The sequence below is a fragment of the Loxodonta africana genome, chromosome 6 (assembly GCF_030014295.1).
Source record: "Loxodonta africana isolate mLoxAfr1 chromosome 6, mLoxAfr1.hap2, whole genome shotgun sequence".
In the NCBI taxonomy this organism is placed as follows: Eukaryota; Metazoa; Chordata; class Mammalia; order Proboscidea; family Elephantidae; genus Loxodonta; species Loxodonta africana.
Window position 1 is genome coordinate 40,813,151 of NC_087347.1, and position 18,945 is coordinate 40,832,095.

The window sequence follows — 18,945 nt, forward strand, 5'->3', positions numbered from 1 at the left end:
TTAAAATATTCAATTTATGCATTCTTAATAATTAAAACATTTTCAATGGCTGGGGGTTCTTTTGGCTTGTGTCAAGGCTTAGAACACTTTCTCCACACCCAATCCCTCCATATGGCTGGCCAAACCAGGCCTGGGACAGAGGCAGGCTACTTCTAAAGGAAAGCCAAAGCCCCGGCAGGCAGGAGAGGTAGGACTTGTTTTGTATCGTCATGTGCTTTGAATTAACAACAACAAGAACAACAACAACAAAAAATTTCTGCTTTCCCAGCTCTTTGATAAATGACACAATCAATACCCCAACAACTGATCAGTAACCAGCCTAATTAAAGTATTCAGCCTGTAAAATAGAGCTGTTGGGGAGCCCTCCATTAGTGTCCCAGCCAATAAAAAACATAATGGATTTTTAAACATATTCTGCTTTTTCATGAGCTGCAACAGGGAAAGAAACATTTGGCGGGGGGGAACAGGTCATAACCCATTTCTTTAATACCAAGTCTATAGGCTCAAATGGAATTACAATTGGACCTCAAGCTCATCCTAAAAAAAAAAAAACATTTCTGTTTAAAATGATTCGGATTCAATCAAGGGCTCATTATGTATTCTTCACAAGGTCCTCATCAAAACTGTTTACGTATCTTGTACATCTGGGTAATGTGGAGAAAAACCCCAACAACTATATATTTTGACTTTTCTTAAGTAGCTTCTTCAATTTTTCATATCAATATAATGTTCGAGTAACCATTTTGGTATTCTTGCCAAACCGAACTAATTGAGTTGCCTGAATGTATGAGCCCCGCTGAGACCTTTTTCTAGGTTATGAGTGTGTTTTTATTATACCTGAGGCTGACTGCTGTTCCCCAGGGGGATACACCAAAAACATGAGCACACAACATATGCTCGCACACAGTGAAACACAGATTCGGGAGATCAAATAGCTGCAGATTTTCCCCCTAATTTAATAAAGATAAACTGTATATGAAGCTTCTGTCTTTATACGAAAAAAAAAAAAAGGCTCTTTAATCTTCATGGTACCACAGAGATTCTCAATAGTTGAAAGTCAAGTGCCTGCTCATCCCCCCATGGAAATTTTGTAAATATTCCAAACCAAACCTACTGCCGTTGAGTCAATTCTGACTCACAGCGACACTGTAGAACAGAGCAGAACTGCCCCATAGAGTTTCCGAGGCTGTAATCTTTAGGGAAGCAGACTGCCACATCTTTCTCCTGAGGAGCGGCTAGTGGGTTCAAGCCACCGAACTTCTGGTTAGCAGTCAAGCAGCCAAGCGCTTAACCACTGCACCACCAGGGCTCCTTGTAAATACTAAATACGTAAATACTAGGGAAACTGAAAATGGATCTTGTTTAAATGTCCTCATAAAAATTGTTTTATGCTCCATTTCATATTCCTGATTGATTCCCTAGTGAGCTATACTAACAAGACACTTCTGAGGATAGGTAAGGAACTGAAAGTTTAGTACCTTCTTCTGATGTCAATCTACCAGTGGATAAGAGACTTAAGATAAAAATATCTACAGTAAAGAAGAATGCAAACAATAAAATGTTCTAACGGATGAGCCAAAATATACAACACCTATCCACTAGGCACTTTTTTTTTATCCACTAGGCAATTACACATAGTTAAAAAAAGAAATGAAATTAGGGAGGGTAAGAGTAGGGAATAGCTAACCCTTTTAAGAACCATATATATGTATATGTTTTCTTTTTGCTATCTGTATGGGTATTGTACTCTAGAGCATGGCTTCTATTACTTGAAGACTTCTCTATTAGCCAAGATATCTCTGTTCAAAGAAATCTTAAGGGAGGTCTAATATGCAGATGTACAGAAGGGACAGCTCAGGGATTCACGGGCTATCCTTCACATCTCTAGCCCCAGAATGGGTTCCATGGAATTCTTGGGCTCTAGAGTAAGAACTAAATTAAACCAGACTAGAATCAGTTTTCTCATGGTAGGGAGCAATAGATAAGGGCTTTGTAGCTATGTGCATAAGTAAAGCCTATTAAATATTCATGGAAGACTCTCTGTCACTTAAGCAGAAGCAAATGTTGAAAATTACATTGGTTCATTATATATAGTCTCCAGTAATTGGCCAATTTACATTTATTTCACATCCACAAGGTTATGTACAGAAGACTATAAAGGTAGAGTCACTCCCGTCCAATAGCTGCTAATATAACAAAGTGAACTATAGTCTATAACTCCTCTACTTAAGTTTACCCTCTGAGGTGAAGTAGGTCTCAGATGCAACTTTTAATAATTTATTCAAATAGATATTTATTAAGTGTCTATTATATATTATAAAATGAGGCTACGTTAAGGGATAAAACAGATAATAATCCCTGTCATCTATTCATTATGTATCTAGTTACATTACTAGAAAATAGTAAACCTGAAATTTTAATCCAACTAATGCAAAACTCCGAAGTCTCTGGATGGTACAAACATTAACATGTTTGACTGCTAACCAAAAGGTTGGAGGGCTGAGTCCACTCGGAGGTACCTTGGAAGAAAGGCCTGGTGATCTATTTCTGACACAGTTCTACTCTGACACACACGGGATCACCATGAGTCAGAACTGACTCTACTCAACTGGTTAATCTAAAACTCTAGAACCAAAGTTTTTATTTATTTATTTTTGTTATTTATTGTGCTTTAAGTTTACAAATCAAGTCAGTCTCTCCTACAAAAACTTATACACACCTTGCTATGCACTCCCAGCTGCTCTCCCGTTAATGAGACAGCACGCTCCTCCTCTCCACCCTGTATTCCCCGTGTACATTCAACCAGCTCCTGTCCCCGTCTGCCTTCTCATCTCCCTCCAGACAGAAGCTGCCCACATAGTCTCATGTATCTACTTGATTCAAGAAACTCACTCCTTACCAGTATCATTTTCTGCCTTATAGTCCAGTCCAATCCCTGTTTGAAGATCTTGCTTTGGGAATGGTTCTAGTCTTGGGCTAACAGAGGGTCTGGCAACCATGAACTCTGGGGACCCTTTAGTTTCAGTCAGACCATTATGTCTGCTCTTTTTACAAGAATCTAAGGTCTGCATCCCACTGTTATCCTGCTCCATCAGAGATTCTCTGTTGCGTAGAACCAAAGTTTTTAACCACTTGTACTCTTGTATAATTTAATACTCTCATTTTAAAATGTCTAAGTTGAATTTATTATTAAAGCTAATATTTTATATTAGTGCACTTTTCAGAGTATTGTATTTGAACTTTACATAATGTCGTATTATGCAAACATCATTTGTCCTTTGAGAATATCCTGATATGATGTGTGATTTGCTGAATTTTTTCTTAACTCTCACTACCATCAATTTGTTCTTCTGACCACCTCCTAAAATAATTTTTAAGGGTATTTTATAATTATCTTTCATGGATAAGAGAATATATCTCAGGAATATTTTATATTTATTATTTGTATATAAGTGAGATGTTCAGGAATATTAATACTTATGGATATTTTATGCTTACCCTTCACTTGCAAGTGAAATATTCCTTACATTAAAAATATCCATAAGTAAACCATAACAAAAGACGTCAAAAATAAGACTCCTATTTATTTAATAACATGAAGCAAGTAGCTTGCTTATTGGCTCAAATTTTAAATGAGTTAAGTGTCAGATCTATACTACCCATGTGCAGATTATAAGGGAGAATCTAGAGAGCTGACTGCATTATAATGAGCTTCACATTAAACACTGTATGCATTTGATTACACTTCCGAAGGTATGGACACCGTTAGCACATCGACCAAAATACATACGAAGTTGTTTACGAGTAAGTCCAGCTCCCTAGGAATTTTTGTGGGGAAAACTAAAAACTAGAAGAAATGGACCTATTACATTTGATAAGTTACTTACTTTATATGCACATTTTTATACTTTCCATACATACCTAAAATTTACAACCACCTGTTCCCCACATAAATCCATCAGATCCCTTTTGAAGCATATTTTCCCAATCACTGAATCAATATGAGTCTAGCTCCAATCCTAGTGATGTAAGTTCGCATATTCTGTGCCCATTTGGACATTTGCCAAGGGAAGTAAGATTTACATCACCTCCATCAGTCTCTCTGGCCTTCTCAGAATCACCAACTGGATCATGCCTCGTATGTTTCCTTCCATGGACATTGATCGCCTAAGAGTTTCCATAGCTTCATGGTTGGACTTTCCCAAAAGAGCTTCCCCATTAACTGCGATCAGCTGGTCATTCACTCGCAGACGACCGTCCTAAGGCAGAGGAAAGAAAAACAGTGTTGAACAGAGAAAGGAATGGTGATGACATGTGGCTGTTTCAAGGAAAAGCTCAAGTTTTAAGAAGAGAGAAGAAAAAAATTTCTGCTATCATGAGTGATTTATTTCCCATGGCAGAAAACGGTTCTGGAGCTTCTCAAGCAATCACAAATACTAACAATAACAAATTGTATGAAAGTACTTTTTAGAAACCTTCAAGTCCTGAGCTGCAATAATTTAGACACTTATATAATGCCTCTTACCTATATCTTTGGCAAGCATGCTAATCTAACCCGATTTTGCCATTTACTCTGGCAGAGACCAATAATGCTCACTCAAGGAAAGAGAGTTAGGAAACAAAGGAAGCTAGTCCTATCCCTTGAACTGAGGTTTGAATTTTCACACACACAGAGACAATATGCTTAAATATAGCACGTATGACAGGAGTAATGTGTCCTCTAGAAACAGTTGCTAGCTCCACCGAGCAGTGCTGGAAAAAAAATCTTCATGTAATTTTCTCTAACACAAAGTGTGCAGAAGAACAGAGAGGACAGTAGTGAAACACCAATTTGCTATGATGTCTTCTGGCAGAAAAGCTTGACAAAGGGGGTTTGTTATTGGGAGGTTCTGACTGATGAGCATCTTCAGGAAAGAACACCTCATACCACAAAGCAGAAGGAACCTGGCACCTTAGAGGTGGCCAGAACTCTGATCTAAATCACTTCTATGTACTAATCATTTTCAGCCAAAAATCTCTCACAAACTGGAGTCTACAGCACTAGTTAACAATCTGGGATACCAGTTCTGCCTAAAAAGAAGTTGATGGCATGACCACAGTATACTTCCTCACCTAGAAGCCTGAAAGGACAGACACTTAAAATGTTGACAGTCAGACTGAGTACATGCCTGTACCCAAGGATGGGTTTCCCAATAAGCTAGGTAAGTACCTGCTTAGGGAATCAACAAAACAGGGGCAACTAGATGTCCAGAGCAAAGACCCACAGATGCCAAACAGACAGGATAAAAGGAAAAGAGAGTACCACAGTGGAAGGGACCCAGCAGGACACTAAATGAAACTGATACCAGCTCCAGTGCATGAGAATGAGCTGGCCAGAAATAATGGTCACAGACAGTCATGAGGGCAGTCACGTGTGAGGTTGTTTAAGTTATGAGGCCCCTAACACTTTATCACCTTCATTGACATGTCTCCTACAGATCCCTCCATGTAATTGAAACTCTGTATCTCAGCAGGTCTCTTGAGGTTATACTACTTCTTTCTAATAAGCAAGAGGTGAGTGTGGGCTGTTGAGTCTAACTCTTGCTACATTCACCTAATATGCAACCAGATCCAACACAAGTGGTTACTGATCAAGGAAAGATTATGTCAAAGGATAACAGGGCTCTGATCCATTTTGAGAGAGCCATATTGTATATTCACATCTGCTGATCCATCGACTTTAGCCAAGAGGGCCAAAAATGCTCTTTGCCATGATACAAACACAAGGGTATGCTCTTGCGCACATCCTGGTAAACAAAAAACGGAAACTCCAGTCCCAGACGATGCGCAAATGCAAGGGAATTCAAATCAGATGACCATTGCAATGAATTCAGTCAAGTTAGTTTTTACCTGCACAGCACTTACGTGTACAGTTACATCCTAAGTTCTGTAAACAATAATATTTATAACTTTTAAAATACATTTGGCACATGTGAGGTTGCAATCTAGCATATATTTAATATAACACTAACATAGATAATAATTTAATACTAACACAATAAATGTCAAAAAAACACTAGAAGTATTAATATTTATCTAAAATGTTGCTATTGTTAGCTGTCATCGAGTCTGTTCTGGCCCACAGCAGCCCTATGTACGGCAAACAAAACACTGCACTGTCATGTGCCATCCGTACAATCGAAGCTAAGTTTGAGCCCAGTGTTGCAGCCACTGTATCAGTCCACCTCTTTGAGGGTCTTCTTTTTCACTGGCCCTCTACTTTACCCCCCACATGTGTCTGTCTGTTTGTACGGTGGGGGATTGCATGTTGCTGTGATGCTAGAAGCTATCCCCACCAGCATTCGAATACCAGCAGGGTCATCCATGGCAGACAGGTTTCAGCTGAGGTTATAGACTAAGACAGACTAGAAAGAAGGAAAGTCTACTACTGAAAAGAATTAGCCAGCAAAAACGTTACAAATAACAGTGGAACATTGTCTGATGTAGTGCTGGAAGATGAGCCCCTCAGGTTAGAAGGAACTCAAAATACAACTGGGGAAGAGCTGCCTCCTCAAAGCAGAGTCAACCTTAATGACGTGGGTGGAATCAAGCTTTCGGGACCTTCACTTGTTGATGTGGCACGACTCAAAATGAGAAGAAACAGCTGCAAACATCCATTAATAATAGGAACATGGAATGTATGAACTATGCATCTAGGAAAATCGGAAATCATCAAAAATGAAATGGAATGCATAAACATCGATATCCTGGGCATTAGTGAGCTGAAATGAACTGGTACTGGTGATTTTGAATTGTACAATCATATGGTCAACTATGCTGGGGATGACAAAGAGGAATGGCATTGCATTCATCGTCGAAAAGCACATTTGAAGATCTATCCTGAAGTACAAGGCTGTCCGTGATAAGATAAAATCCATATGCCTACAAGGAAGACCAGTTAATAATATGATTATTCAAATTTACACACCAACCACTAAGGCCAAAGATAAAGAAATTAAAGATTTTTACCAACTTCTGAAGTCTGAAATTGATTGAATATGCAATCAGGATGCACTGCATTGATAATTACTGGCAACTGGAATGCGAGAGTTGGAAACAAGAAGAAGGATCGGTAGTTGGAAAATATGATCTTTGTGTCAGAAACAATGCCAGAGATCACATGATAGGATTTTGCAAGACCAATGACTTCTTCATTGCAAATAGCCTATTTCAAAGAAACGTGATCCAACCAAATGCAGAAATTATCAAACAATTTCATGAATATCATACACTAGTAAAATTTTGCTAAAGATAATTCAAAAGTAGTTGCAGTAGTACATCGAGGAGAAACTGCCAGAAATTCAAGTCAGATTCGGAAGAGGATGTGGAAGCAAGGATATCATTCCTGATATCAGGCGGATCCTGGCTGGAAGCAGACAATACCAAAAAGATGTTTACCTGTGTTTTACTGACTATGCAAAGGCATTCCAGTGGGTGGATCATAACAAATTGTGGGTAACATTACGAAGAATGGAAATTCCAGAACACTTAACTGTGCTCGTGCAGAACTTGTACATAGATCAAAAGGCAGTTGTTTGAACAAAACAAGAGGATACTGCATGGTTTAAAGTCAAGAAAGGTGTATGTCAGGGTTCTATCCTTTCACCATACCTATTCAATCTGTATGCTGAGCAAATAGTCTGAGATGCTGGATTATATGAAGAAGAATGGAGCATCAGGACTGGAGGAAGATTCACTCATTAACAACCTGTGTTATGCAGATGACACAACCTTCCTTGCTGAAAGTGAAGAGGACTTGAAGTACTTAATGAGGAAGATGAAAGACTACAGCCTTCAGTATGGATTACACCACAACATAAAGAAAACAAAAATCCTCACAACTGGACCAGTAAGCAACATCATGATAAACAGAGAAAAGATTGAATTTGTCAAGGATTTCACTTTACTTGGATCTACAATCAACAACCATGGAAGCAGCAGTCAAGAAATCAAATGACGCACTGTTAAAAAGCAAAGATATTACTTTTTTACCTTGAAGGCTAAGGTGCGCCTGACCCAAGACATGGCGTTTTCGTGAAAGCTGCACAATGATTAAGGAAGACCGAAGAACAATTGACACCTGTGAATTATAGTGTTGGAGAAGAATATCGGCTATACCATGGGCTGCCAAAAGAACAACAAATCTGTCTTGGACGAAGTACAGCCAGAATGCCCCTTGGTAGCAAGGATGGCGATACTACCTCTCACATACTCTGGATGTGTTATGAGGAGGGATAAATCCCTGGAGAAGAACATCATGCTTAGTGGAAGGTGAGTGAAAAAGAGGAAGACCCTCAAGGAGATAAACTAACACAGTGGCTGCAACAATGGACTTAAGCATAACAATTGTGAGGATGGTGCAGTGTTTCCTTCTGTCGCACATGGGGTCGCTATGAGTTAGAACAAACTCGCTGGCACGTAACAACAACAACTACTTTACTAGGCATGATGTCCTTCTCCAGGGTCTGGTCTCTTCTGATAACATGTTCAAAGTACATGAGATGAAGACTCGACATCCTGGCTTGTAAGCAGCATTCTGGCAAACTTCTTCCAAGGAAAATGTGTTTGTTCTTCTGGCAGTTCATGGTGTATTCAACATCCTTCTCCAACACCATGATGCAAAGGCATCAATTCTTCTTTGGTCTTCTTTATTGATTGTGCAGCTTTTGCATGCATATGAAAAAAAAAATTTTTTATGCATATGAGGCAACTGAAAATACCATGGGTTAGGTCAGGCACACCTTAGCTCTCAAAGTGACATCTTTGCATTTTAACACTTTGAAGATGTTTTTGCAGCAAATTTGCCCAATGCAATACACTGTTTTATTTACTGACTGCTGATTCCATGGGTGTTAATTGTGGATCCAAGTAAAATGAAATCCTTGACGAATGCAATATTTTCTCCATTTATCATGATGCTTGCATACAGGTTCAGTTGTGAGGATTTTTGTTTTCTTTATGTTGAGGTATAATCCATACTGAAGGCTGTAGTCTTTGATTTTCCTTAGTAAGTGCTTCAAGTCCTCCTCTCTTTCAGCAAGCAAGGTTGTATCATCTGCATATCTAGGTTGTTAATGAGTCTTCCTCCAATCCTGATGCTGTGTTCTTTTTCATATAGCCCAGCTTCTAGGATTATTCGCCTACCATATAGACTGAATAAGTATGGTGAAAGGACCCAACCCTGACTCACACCTTTCCTGGTTTTAAACCATGCAGAATCCCCTTGATCTTTTCTAAAGACTGCCTCTTGTTCTATGCACAGGTTCCATGTGACCAAAATTCAATGTTCTGGAATTCCCATTCTTTGTAATGTAATCCACACTGTTATGATCCACACAGTTGAATGCCTTTGCATAGTCAATAAAAAACAGGTAAACATCTTTCTGGTATTCTCTGCTTCCAGCCAGGATCCATCAGACATCAGCAATGATATCCCTCATTCAGTGTCCTCTTCTGCACCCAGCTTGATTTATTGGCAGTTCCTTGTGGATGTACTGCTGAAACCATTTCTGAATTGTTCAATGATTTCCACATTCTTTTGGATCACCTTTCTTTGGAATAGGCACATATATGAATCTCTTCCAGTTAGTTGGCCTTCTTCCAAATTTCTTGGCATAGACGAGTGAGCGCTTCCAGCACTGCATTTGTTTGTTGAAACATTTGGATTGGTATTTCATCAGTTCCTGGAGCCTTGTGTTTCACCAATGCCTTCAGTACAGTTTGAATTTCTTTGTTCAGCACCGTCAGTTCTTGATCATATTCTACCTCTTGAAATGGTTGAATGTTGGACAGTTTTTTTGGTACAGTGACTCTGTGTATTCCTTCCATGTTCCTTTGATGCTTCCTGCATCATTTAATATTTTCCCCATAGGATCCCTCAGTATTGCAACTCAAGGCTTGCATTTATTCTTCAGTTCTTTCAGCTTAAGAAATGCCAAGCGTGTTCTTCCCTTTTAGTTTTCTAACTCCAGGTCTTTGCATATTTCATTATAATACTTCATTTTGTCATCTCTAAATAACCTTTGGAATTTTCTGTACAGCTCTTTTATTTCATCATTTCATCCATTCCCTTTAGCTACTCTAAGTTCAAGAGCAAGTTTCAGAGTCTCTTCTGACATCTATTTTGGTCTTTTCATTTTTCCTGTCTTTTTGATGACCTTTTGCTTTTTTTGTTTTTTAATTTTGTTTTAGATGAAGGTTTACAGAGCAAATTAGTTTCTCAGTAAACTATTAATACACATATTGTTTTGTGACATTGATGGCCAACTCTGCAAAGTGTCAACACTCTCCCCTTCTTGATCTTGGTTCCCCATTTCCACTCATCCAGCTTGCATTCTTCATGTATGATGTCCTTGATATCATCCCACAACTCATATGGTTTTCAGTCATTAGTGTTTAATGTTACAAATATATCTGTAAATTTAGGTGGGATATACTTAAAGCTGTAATTTGGTTCTTGCGACTTGTTTTTCTTTAGCTTCAACTTGAACTTGCACATGAGCAATTGAGATCTGCTCTGCAGTTGGCCCCTGGGCTTACTCTGACTTATCATATTGAGCTTCTCCATCATCTCTTTCCATGGATGTAGTTGATTTGATTCCTAGATATTCCATCTGGTAAGGTCACGTGTATAGTCACCATGTATAGTCATCAGACAATCTCCATGATTATTTCTATAACCAAGTCCGTATTTTCCAACTACTAATCCTTCTATGTTTCCAACTTTTGCATTCCAATCACCAGTAATTATCAATTCATCTTGATTGCATGATCAATTTCAGAGGTTGGTAAAAATCTTCAATTTCTTCATCTTTTGCCTTAGAAGTTAGTGCATAAATTTGAATAACAGTCATATTAACTGATCTTCCCTTGTAGGTGTATGGACATTATACTTCAGGATAGATCTTGAAATGTTCTTTTTGATGATGAACGTGACACCATTCCTCTTCAATTTGTCATTCCTGGCAAAGTAGAATATATGAATGTCCAATTCAAAATGGGTGATACCAGTCCATTTCAGCTCACTAATGCCTAGGATATCGATGTTTATGTGTTCCATTTAGTTTTTGATGGCTTTTTTTTTTTATGGCAATTTTTCTAGATTCATATTTCATACATACCACTTTCCAATTATTAATGATGTTTGCAGCTGTTTCTTCTCATTTTGAGTCATGGCACATCAGCATATGAAGGTCTGGAGAGCTTGACTCCATCCATGTCGTTAATTAGGACTCTACTTTGAGGAGGCAGCTCTTCCCCAGTCATATTTTAAGTGTCTTCCAACCTGAGGAGTGCATCTTCCAGCAACTATAGCAGACAATGTTCTGCTGCTATTTATAAAATTTTAGGTTTTCACTGGCCAATTTTTTTTGGATCCATGCCTCTAAGTAGTCTGTATCAGTCTGGAAGCTCTGCTGAAGCCTGTTAGCCATGGGTGATGCTGTTGGTATTTGAATATTAGTGGCATAGCTTTCCACCTCACAGAAACATGCAAGCCACCACAGTGTGACAAACGGACAGACGAGCGGTGGTTATCCAACATGAAAAATTTTATTTTATGTATCAAGTGAGTTTTGTTTTTTATTGTTTGTTATATAGGACCCAGTGCTTGATATTACTCTATATATGCTAAGAAATGAGGTATTAGGCACATTAAGAGAACACAAAATTCAATATTTACTTACCATGCAAAATACCTTTCTCTTTTGCAACAATGAGTATGTTTTTAAATTTGTCTTCCAAGAAAGCAACAAAGGGCAATTATCAGAACATTACATTCATATTTTATTGGAATATTTATGTCTCTCTGTGCAAGGAAACTGAACAATTCCTTGAGGAAGTAAATGACTATTTAGATAACAAAATTTATATATTTTATGTTTTTTCCAGTTTCCTTCAGACTGATTCTCTTTTAAGAAATTGATATTGTGATGACTTGCAAAACAAACTTGCTAGCTGAGAAGTGGTGCTATTATTACCTCAATCATGTATGTATCTCTGATTATGGGAGATGGATAATTCCACAAATAGTGTGTAAATTTTATAAATTCTGTATACGATAATTACATTTTCCTTCTCATTTCTGACCAACCCGGTATAACCCCACATTCAATTCACTATTGTCAAGCCATAATAATACATCAGCGGCAATATAATAACGTTACTCGTGAGGTATCTAGTCTCTTCAGGCTAAAGCAAACCACAACCCATGCTCAGATTGATCATACCTTTGTATTTGTATCATGCTCTTTGCAATTGCTCTCACATCCATTGGGTATCAGCAGCAGTCAAATGAACTGAGAATATGTAGCATCAAAGAATGGAAAGTGAGTATATGAGTTTTTAAGTATTATTTCAAGATGAAAAACACTTGTGGAGATCTGCGAAGGGCCTGCCAACAAACATTGTACCACAAATGAAGGAAATTATTTCTGACTGGCTTGTAAGTACTATTTCTTTTGACTACCTCAAATCTGAAGAACAAAATTACATGTTCCATTTTTCTTTTTTTTTACTTACTGATTTTCAAATGGAAACCGTGGTGGCATAGTGGTTAAGAATTTGGCTGCTAACCAAAAGGCTGGCAGTTTGAGTCCACGAGGTGCTCTTTGGAAATGATACGGGGCAGTTCTACTCTGCCCTATAGGGTAGCTATGAGTTGTAATCAACTTGACAATGGGTTTGGTTTTGGTTAATTTTTAAATATAAATTTCTGTGTTAATATACAATTGAAATGTAAATTTTACTTTTTTTATAAATTTCATTTATTTTCAATTATTCAAATTTATTTGCTATATTAAAACCAAATTTAAAAAGTGACACAACTTTATATCCAGGTATAATGGAATGGCAACAACTAAGTGGAGCACAAAAATGAAAGCTTGCAGAAAACAAAGATTTGTGAATCCTTAAAGACAATTCCAAAATTAACTCCCTTTTTAAAACCTAATGAATCAGAAGAGACTTCTGTTGAAGGCTCAAGTTTAATGGGTGCAAATTGTTGTACTAGAATTGATAGTGCTGAAATTACTAATAGTAATATGAACAGAATTTGTTCCAAATTTTGCATCCATTCCTTGCTATAGTAAAAAAATTAATAATGGTGTAGAAAGTGAAACTATTTTAGAATCTGAAATTATCACATCTGCAGACCCCATAAATAAAAGAGATTCTGCTTTGTGGAATAATTTTTCTTCTAATGATGTAAATTATTGGATGGAAAGAGGGCCAAGTGATTGTCAGCATCAAAGTGGACCATTTGAAAAAATGTCAAATTTCTGGATGGTAAACAAATAAGGTTCTTGAGCTAAATGTATTTCTAGGGTGCAAAGCTAATGGTAAAAATTAAGAGGGAGTGGCTATTGTATTGTCCATCAGTTGGCTCTGTATATACATATATAATATATATATATATATTTTGCAAATTATTCAGTACTAAAACATTTAATTCTCCATTGCTGTGGATGGATTTAGCAATTGACACAACTGGAATATGACTGATAAAAATGAAAACAGTTCAACTCACACAGATTGTATGTTGTCATATTTAAACCAAAGACACGGCTTTGGCTTCAGTCATGAACTGGAAACACAAATTAATGAAGAAACAAGTATTAAAAAGCATTTTCGCAATGTGTTGTTGCTGTCATTACAACAATATCTAAATGTGGGCTATCTTTTTGTGGAAGAGATGAAGTGTTCGGGTCCCCACAAAATGGAAATTTTTTTGGTTTACTTGAACTTGTTGCTCAGCTTGATCCATTTTTAGCACATCACATATCAAAATATGGTAACACAGGAAAGGGCAACCCATCGTATATGCCTAAAACAATGTGTGAATAATTAATAAACTTGTTGTTGTTGGGTGCTGTCGAATTGGATTTGACTTCTAACAACCCTATGAATAACAGAATGAAACACTGCCCAGTCCTGTGCCATCCTCGGAATCACTGTTATGCTTGAGCCCATTGTTGCAGCCACTGTGTCAATACATCTCATTGAGAGTCTTCCTCTTTTTTGCTGACCCTCTACTTTACCAAGCATGATCTCCTTCTCCAGGGACTGACCCCTCCTGATAAGACGTCCCAAGTACATGAGATGAAGTCTCGCCATCCCCGCTTTTAAGGAGCATTCTGGCTGTACTTCTTCTAAGACAGATTTGTTTTTTTTTTTCTGGTAGTCCATGATATATTCAATATCCTTCACCAACACCATAATTCAAAGGCATCAATCCTTTGGTCTTCCTTATTCATTGTCCAGCTTTCACCTGCATATGAGGTGGCTGAAAAAACCATGGCTTGTGTCAGGCACACTTTAGTCCTCAAAGTGACATCTTTGCTTTTTAACATTTTAAAGAGGTCTTTTGCAGCAGATTTGCCCAAGGCCATGCTTCTTTTGTTTTCTTGATTGCTGCTTCCATGAGCATTGATTACAGAGTCCAGCAAAATGAAATCCTTGACAACTTCAATATTTTCTCCTTTTATCATGATGTTGCTTATTGGCTCAGTTGTGAAAATTTTTTGTTTTCTTTATGTTGAGGTGTATGTTCAGTAATTCAGACCGAAGGGTGTGGTCTTAGATCTTCATTGGTAAGTGCTTCAAGTCCTCTTCACTTTCATCAAGCTAGGCTGTGTCATCTGCATGACACAGGTTCTTAATGAATCTTCCTCCAATCCTGATGCCACATTCTTCTGCATATAATCCAGCTTCTCAGATCATTTGCTCAGCATACAGATTGAGTAAGTATGGTAAAAGGATACAACATTGACACACACCTTTCTTGATTAAACCATTCAGTATCCCCTTGTTTTGTTTGAACAAATGTCTCTTGGTCTATGTACAGGTTCTTCATGAGCACAATTAAATGTTCTGGAATTCCTATTATTTGCAATTTTATCCACAATTTTTATGATCGATACAATCAAATGCCTTTGCATAGGCAATAAAACACAGGTAAACATCTTTCTGGTATTCTCTGCTTTCAGCCATGATCTATCTGACATCAGCAATGATATCCCTTGTTCCATGTCCTCTTCTGAATCTGGCTTGAATTTCTGGGAGTTGCGTGTTAATGTACTGCTACAGCTGCTTTTGAATGATCTTCAGCAAAATTTTTGCTTGTGTATATTAATGAAATTATTTGATAATTTCTGCATTCTGTTGGATCATCTTTCTTTGGAGTGGGTACAAAATACAGATCTCTTCCATTCCGTTGGCCAGATAGCTGTCTTCTAAATTTCTTGACAGACCAGTGAGCACCTCCAACACTTAGTAAGGCATAAAATTGGATCAACTGTTTTCAGTGAAATAAGGACAGCTCGATATTTCAGCTTGTCTGTAGATTCTACTCCCGATCATCCTCATATAGATCAGCTAAGTATTGTTTTAAGATCTGTATCTCCAACAGATGGAAAATCCGTTGAGTGATTTGTCACATTTACTAGCTTAAAAAGTCATACCAATGAAGAAATTGAAAACCCAGTACTTCACTATTTATGTGAAGCTTGCAAAATTGATTTTTCTAAGTGCAGATGCCAGTCCTATGACAATACCACCAATATGTCAGGGTGCTATAAAGGCATGGAAAAGAAAATTTTAGAACATAATGAATATGCCATTTTTATACCATATGGTGTACATTCACTTAATCTTGTAGGACACAGAGTGCTAGACTGCTGTCAGTAAGCAACTGATTTTTTTTTTTTTTACTGTTCAGTTACCCTACACATTTTTTGGCACCTCTACTCACTGATGGGCAGTCGGTAAAACATATTTAGCCAATGATGGAGTATTAAAATGTCTTTCTAATACACGAGGAAGGGCATGCTGTAGCAATGAGTGCAATCCTGGGAATTTTACACTGAGATTCTAAATACCTTAGAAAATATTGCTGAAGACCAGACACAAAAAGGAAATCCCAAAAGAGAAGTTGAAAACATCGCCAACAAAATGCAAACGTGAGTTTATGTCGGTTAAGTGGAATAATATATTGCAGCATTTTCATCTTATGAGTCAAGCTCTCCAAATTCAGAAGTAAATTTAAAGACATGCACAGATCTCTACCAGTCATTAACAGGGCATTTACACAATTTAAAAGAATATTTTGAAAAATTTTAAAACAACAAAACAACCTCTGCCAAACGCTGATTATCAAGCAGCTCATTGTCACAGAAGCATTAGAAAGAAACAAGTAAATGATGGAAGTGCTCCAGAAGGACTGAGGGCCAGAGATCAATTTCCCGTAAACTCATACTACACCATCATTGACACACTTGAGTCTTGCATGAAAAAAAGAGTAAAAGTGTATGAAGTTCTTTCAAATAGATTTTCCTTTTTAAACAATGTTGGATACACCTGGTGAAGAATGCATTAAGGCATACAAGAAATTAGTGCAGGTTTATCCTGATAACTTAGCTATAAACCTTTATGAAGAAGTGCAACAATTTCATTCTTATCTGAGAACTAAGTTTATAGATTAAGGAAAGACAAATTTTACTCATGTAGGCATGCAGGATTTTATAATAGAAGATAAAATACAATATGTATTTCCCAATGTTGACATTGCTTTATGCATATTCCTAACTTTAATGATCACAAACTGTAAAACAGAACTCATTTTTGACCCTAAAGAGACTCAGAAACCATCAGGGTACAAAAATGATTCAAGAAAGACTCGATTCATTATCCTTATTATATATATGGAAGTAGGTATTGTTCACCAGTTTAACTGTGATGAAATTATTGAAGAATTTGTAAAAGCAAATAGAAAGAAACATTTTTAATTGTAATATGTTAGTGATGAAGGATCTAAAAATATAGTAATTTGTTATATTTGTTGTCTGATCATTAAATTTTCTTTTATGACATCTTTTCATTTGTTCTTCTATAATTACAGCATTTATTACAAAACAAGCAACAAAATTCAAGTATGAATCATTTAAAGCAAAATTGGTGAATGTCTATTTTTTGTTGTGGGAGATACAGAATTTTACATTGATTGTTGGAACAACTAAGTTCACTGACTCATTTTCTTTATTGTAGAATATGTGGAATACTCTTTTTGTAGAAAATGTGGTATATAGTAAAAATCTTAGTACCCTGCATACACTAACAATTTTATAATCCAGTTCATCTCATTCCTTTTAAACAGCACACATGGTTTTTGCGTTCAATTGCTATTATTATAGTCACATTTAAAAAGAAGTTATATCATGGATAGTTAAGATACACACACACATATATAAAATATATATATATATACACACATGTATATGTAATCCACATAGGACATTCAAATGTGTGAGTAAGCAGAGGATTGGACACCACAGATTATTAGTGTTTAGGACCCTCACATGCCTTAATCTGGCCCTGCCTGTACCCAATTTACGATAAGGTCGAAAGTTCCTACTGTGAGATACTTATGATACTGCTGCCACTAATACATTTAACAGAAACAATAGTAGATGTGTACCCTGGTGGTGCAGTGGTTAAGAACTATGACTGAAAACCAAAAGGTTGGCAGTTTGAATCTACCAGCTGCTCTTTGGAAACCCTATGGAGAAGTCCTACTCTGTCATTTAGGGTCACTGAGACGAAATCGACTCGATGGCAACAGGTTTTGTTTTGTTTGTGTGTGTATAATAATTTACCTTTCCAGGGACTTTTTCCATAAGCTCTCTCCAGTGATTCTCAAAAAAACCCAGGGAGTTCATGTTTTTATTCACATATTACAGATAAGTGAGGCCTTTAATGAAAGGTGATATAACTTGCCTGAGGTCACAAAAGCAAGTCAGGTTTGGGTTTCCTGAACCTTGGCTCTTTGGTCTTTTTACTATAACTCCCCTTGTTACTTATCTCTACACTGTAGTTTTGCAACATTAAAATATGAAAGGAAAATATTAGTTTTTACAGTTAGAAGTATCTGAGATCCATGTTCAAATTAATAGAAGGAAAAAAAAAAAAAAAACAACCAAGAAATGAGAAAACCAGACATACAATGAACAATAGAAACCAAGCATCAACTTTGAGAGATAAATCCTGTGGACAAGTTGATAAATCTGACTAATGCAGGAGCAGATGGTCAGAAGAAGTTCCTCTACTGACTCAGCAGGGAAAAGGGAGAGAGTGGTGAAAGCCATTCTAATGCCCTTGTGGAGATGCACTGCACTTTGACGTCTGCTGGGGAGGGTGTTAGCTCATAGGACTGCAGAGGCTAAGCAAAGAGGCACAGGCCCTCTTGGTGAAGAAATTGAGATGGTGCAGCGATGGGCTCAATGGAAAAGGGCATAAAATCAGAGATGTAAATGTTTAAATGGAATGCTTCAACAGAGCTTAATATCCCCTCCCTTCTTCTTGTTTTCCCACTTCACTTAACCTTTACCCTAATTTGGAGCAAGTCTGGAAATGAGATTTACTGGAAAGGCTGACAAGAAAAAAAAAAAAAAAATCTTAATTTCTGTTATCCAATTTTGAGTGAGGTCACACAAAGAATAAGATTAAGGCTACAAGAAGAGAAGTAAAACAAAAGCAGCCTTACTGGTTTAGTCATGTGAAGTGAGATACAACTCAAGAAATTATACTATTCTATTTTGGCAAATAATGGGAAGAGGACTATTGGGTGAATCTTGAGGAGCACGTTAGGAGGGTCACTATAAATCTTTTTAGGATGAATGGAGAATGATGTATGTCTTTTAAAGAGGAGTAACAATCAGAAGAGTTGGCTTAAGATCCTAGCATTGTTAACAGGAAATGCAATCTAATGTTCAAATTTGTAGAGGCTTAGCCTTGGCAGGACACCTCAACCTCTAATAGGAAGAAGAAGGGTAAAGATTGGAACTTGATGGGACAGAGGAAATGAAATCTGAGAGATCCCACCTGGTAACCTCCTATGAGTCTTTTCAGTAAAGT

General features: G+C 37.2%; 1 protein-coding gene across 4 annotated transcripts in view; it reads right to left on the minus strand.

Annotated features, from left to right (window-relative positions):
• PARD3B (par-3 family cell polarity regulator beta) overlaps nucleotides 1-18,945 on the minus strand; it is a 1,162,629-nt gene that overhangs the window by 437,611 nt on the left and 706,073 nt on the right. For all 4 annotated transcript variants that reach the window (XM_003406115.3, XM_003406117.3, XM_003406114.3 and 1 more), the window contains one exon: nucleotides 4,089-4,259. In XM_003406115.3, coding sequence (XP_003406163.2) covers nucleotides 4,089-4,259 — 171 coding nt within the window. The remainder of the gene's footprint in view (nucleotides 1-4,088; nucleotides 4,260-18,945) is intronic.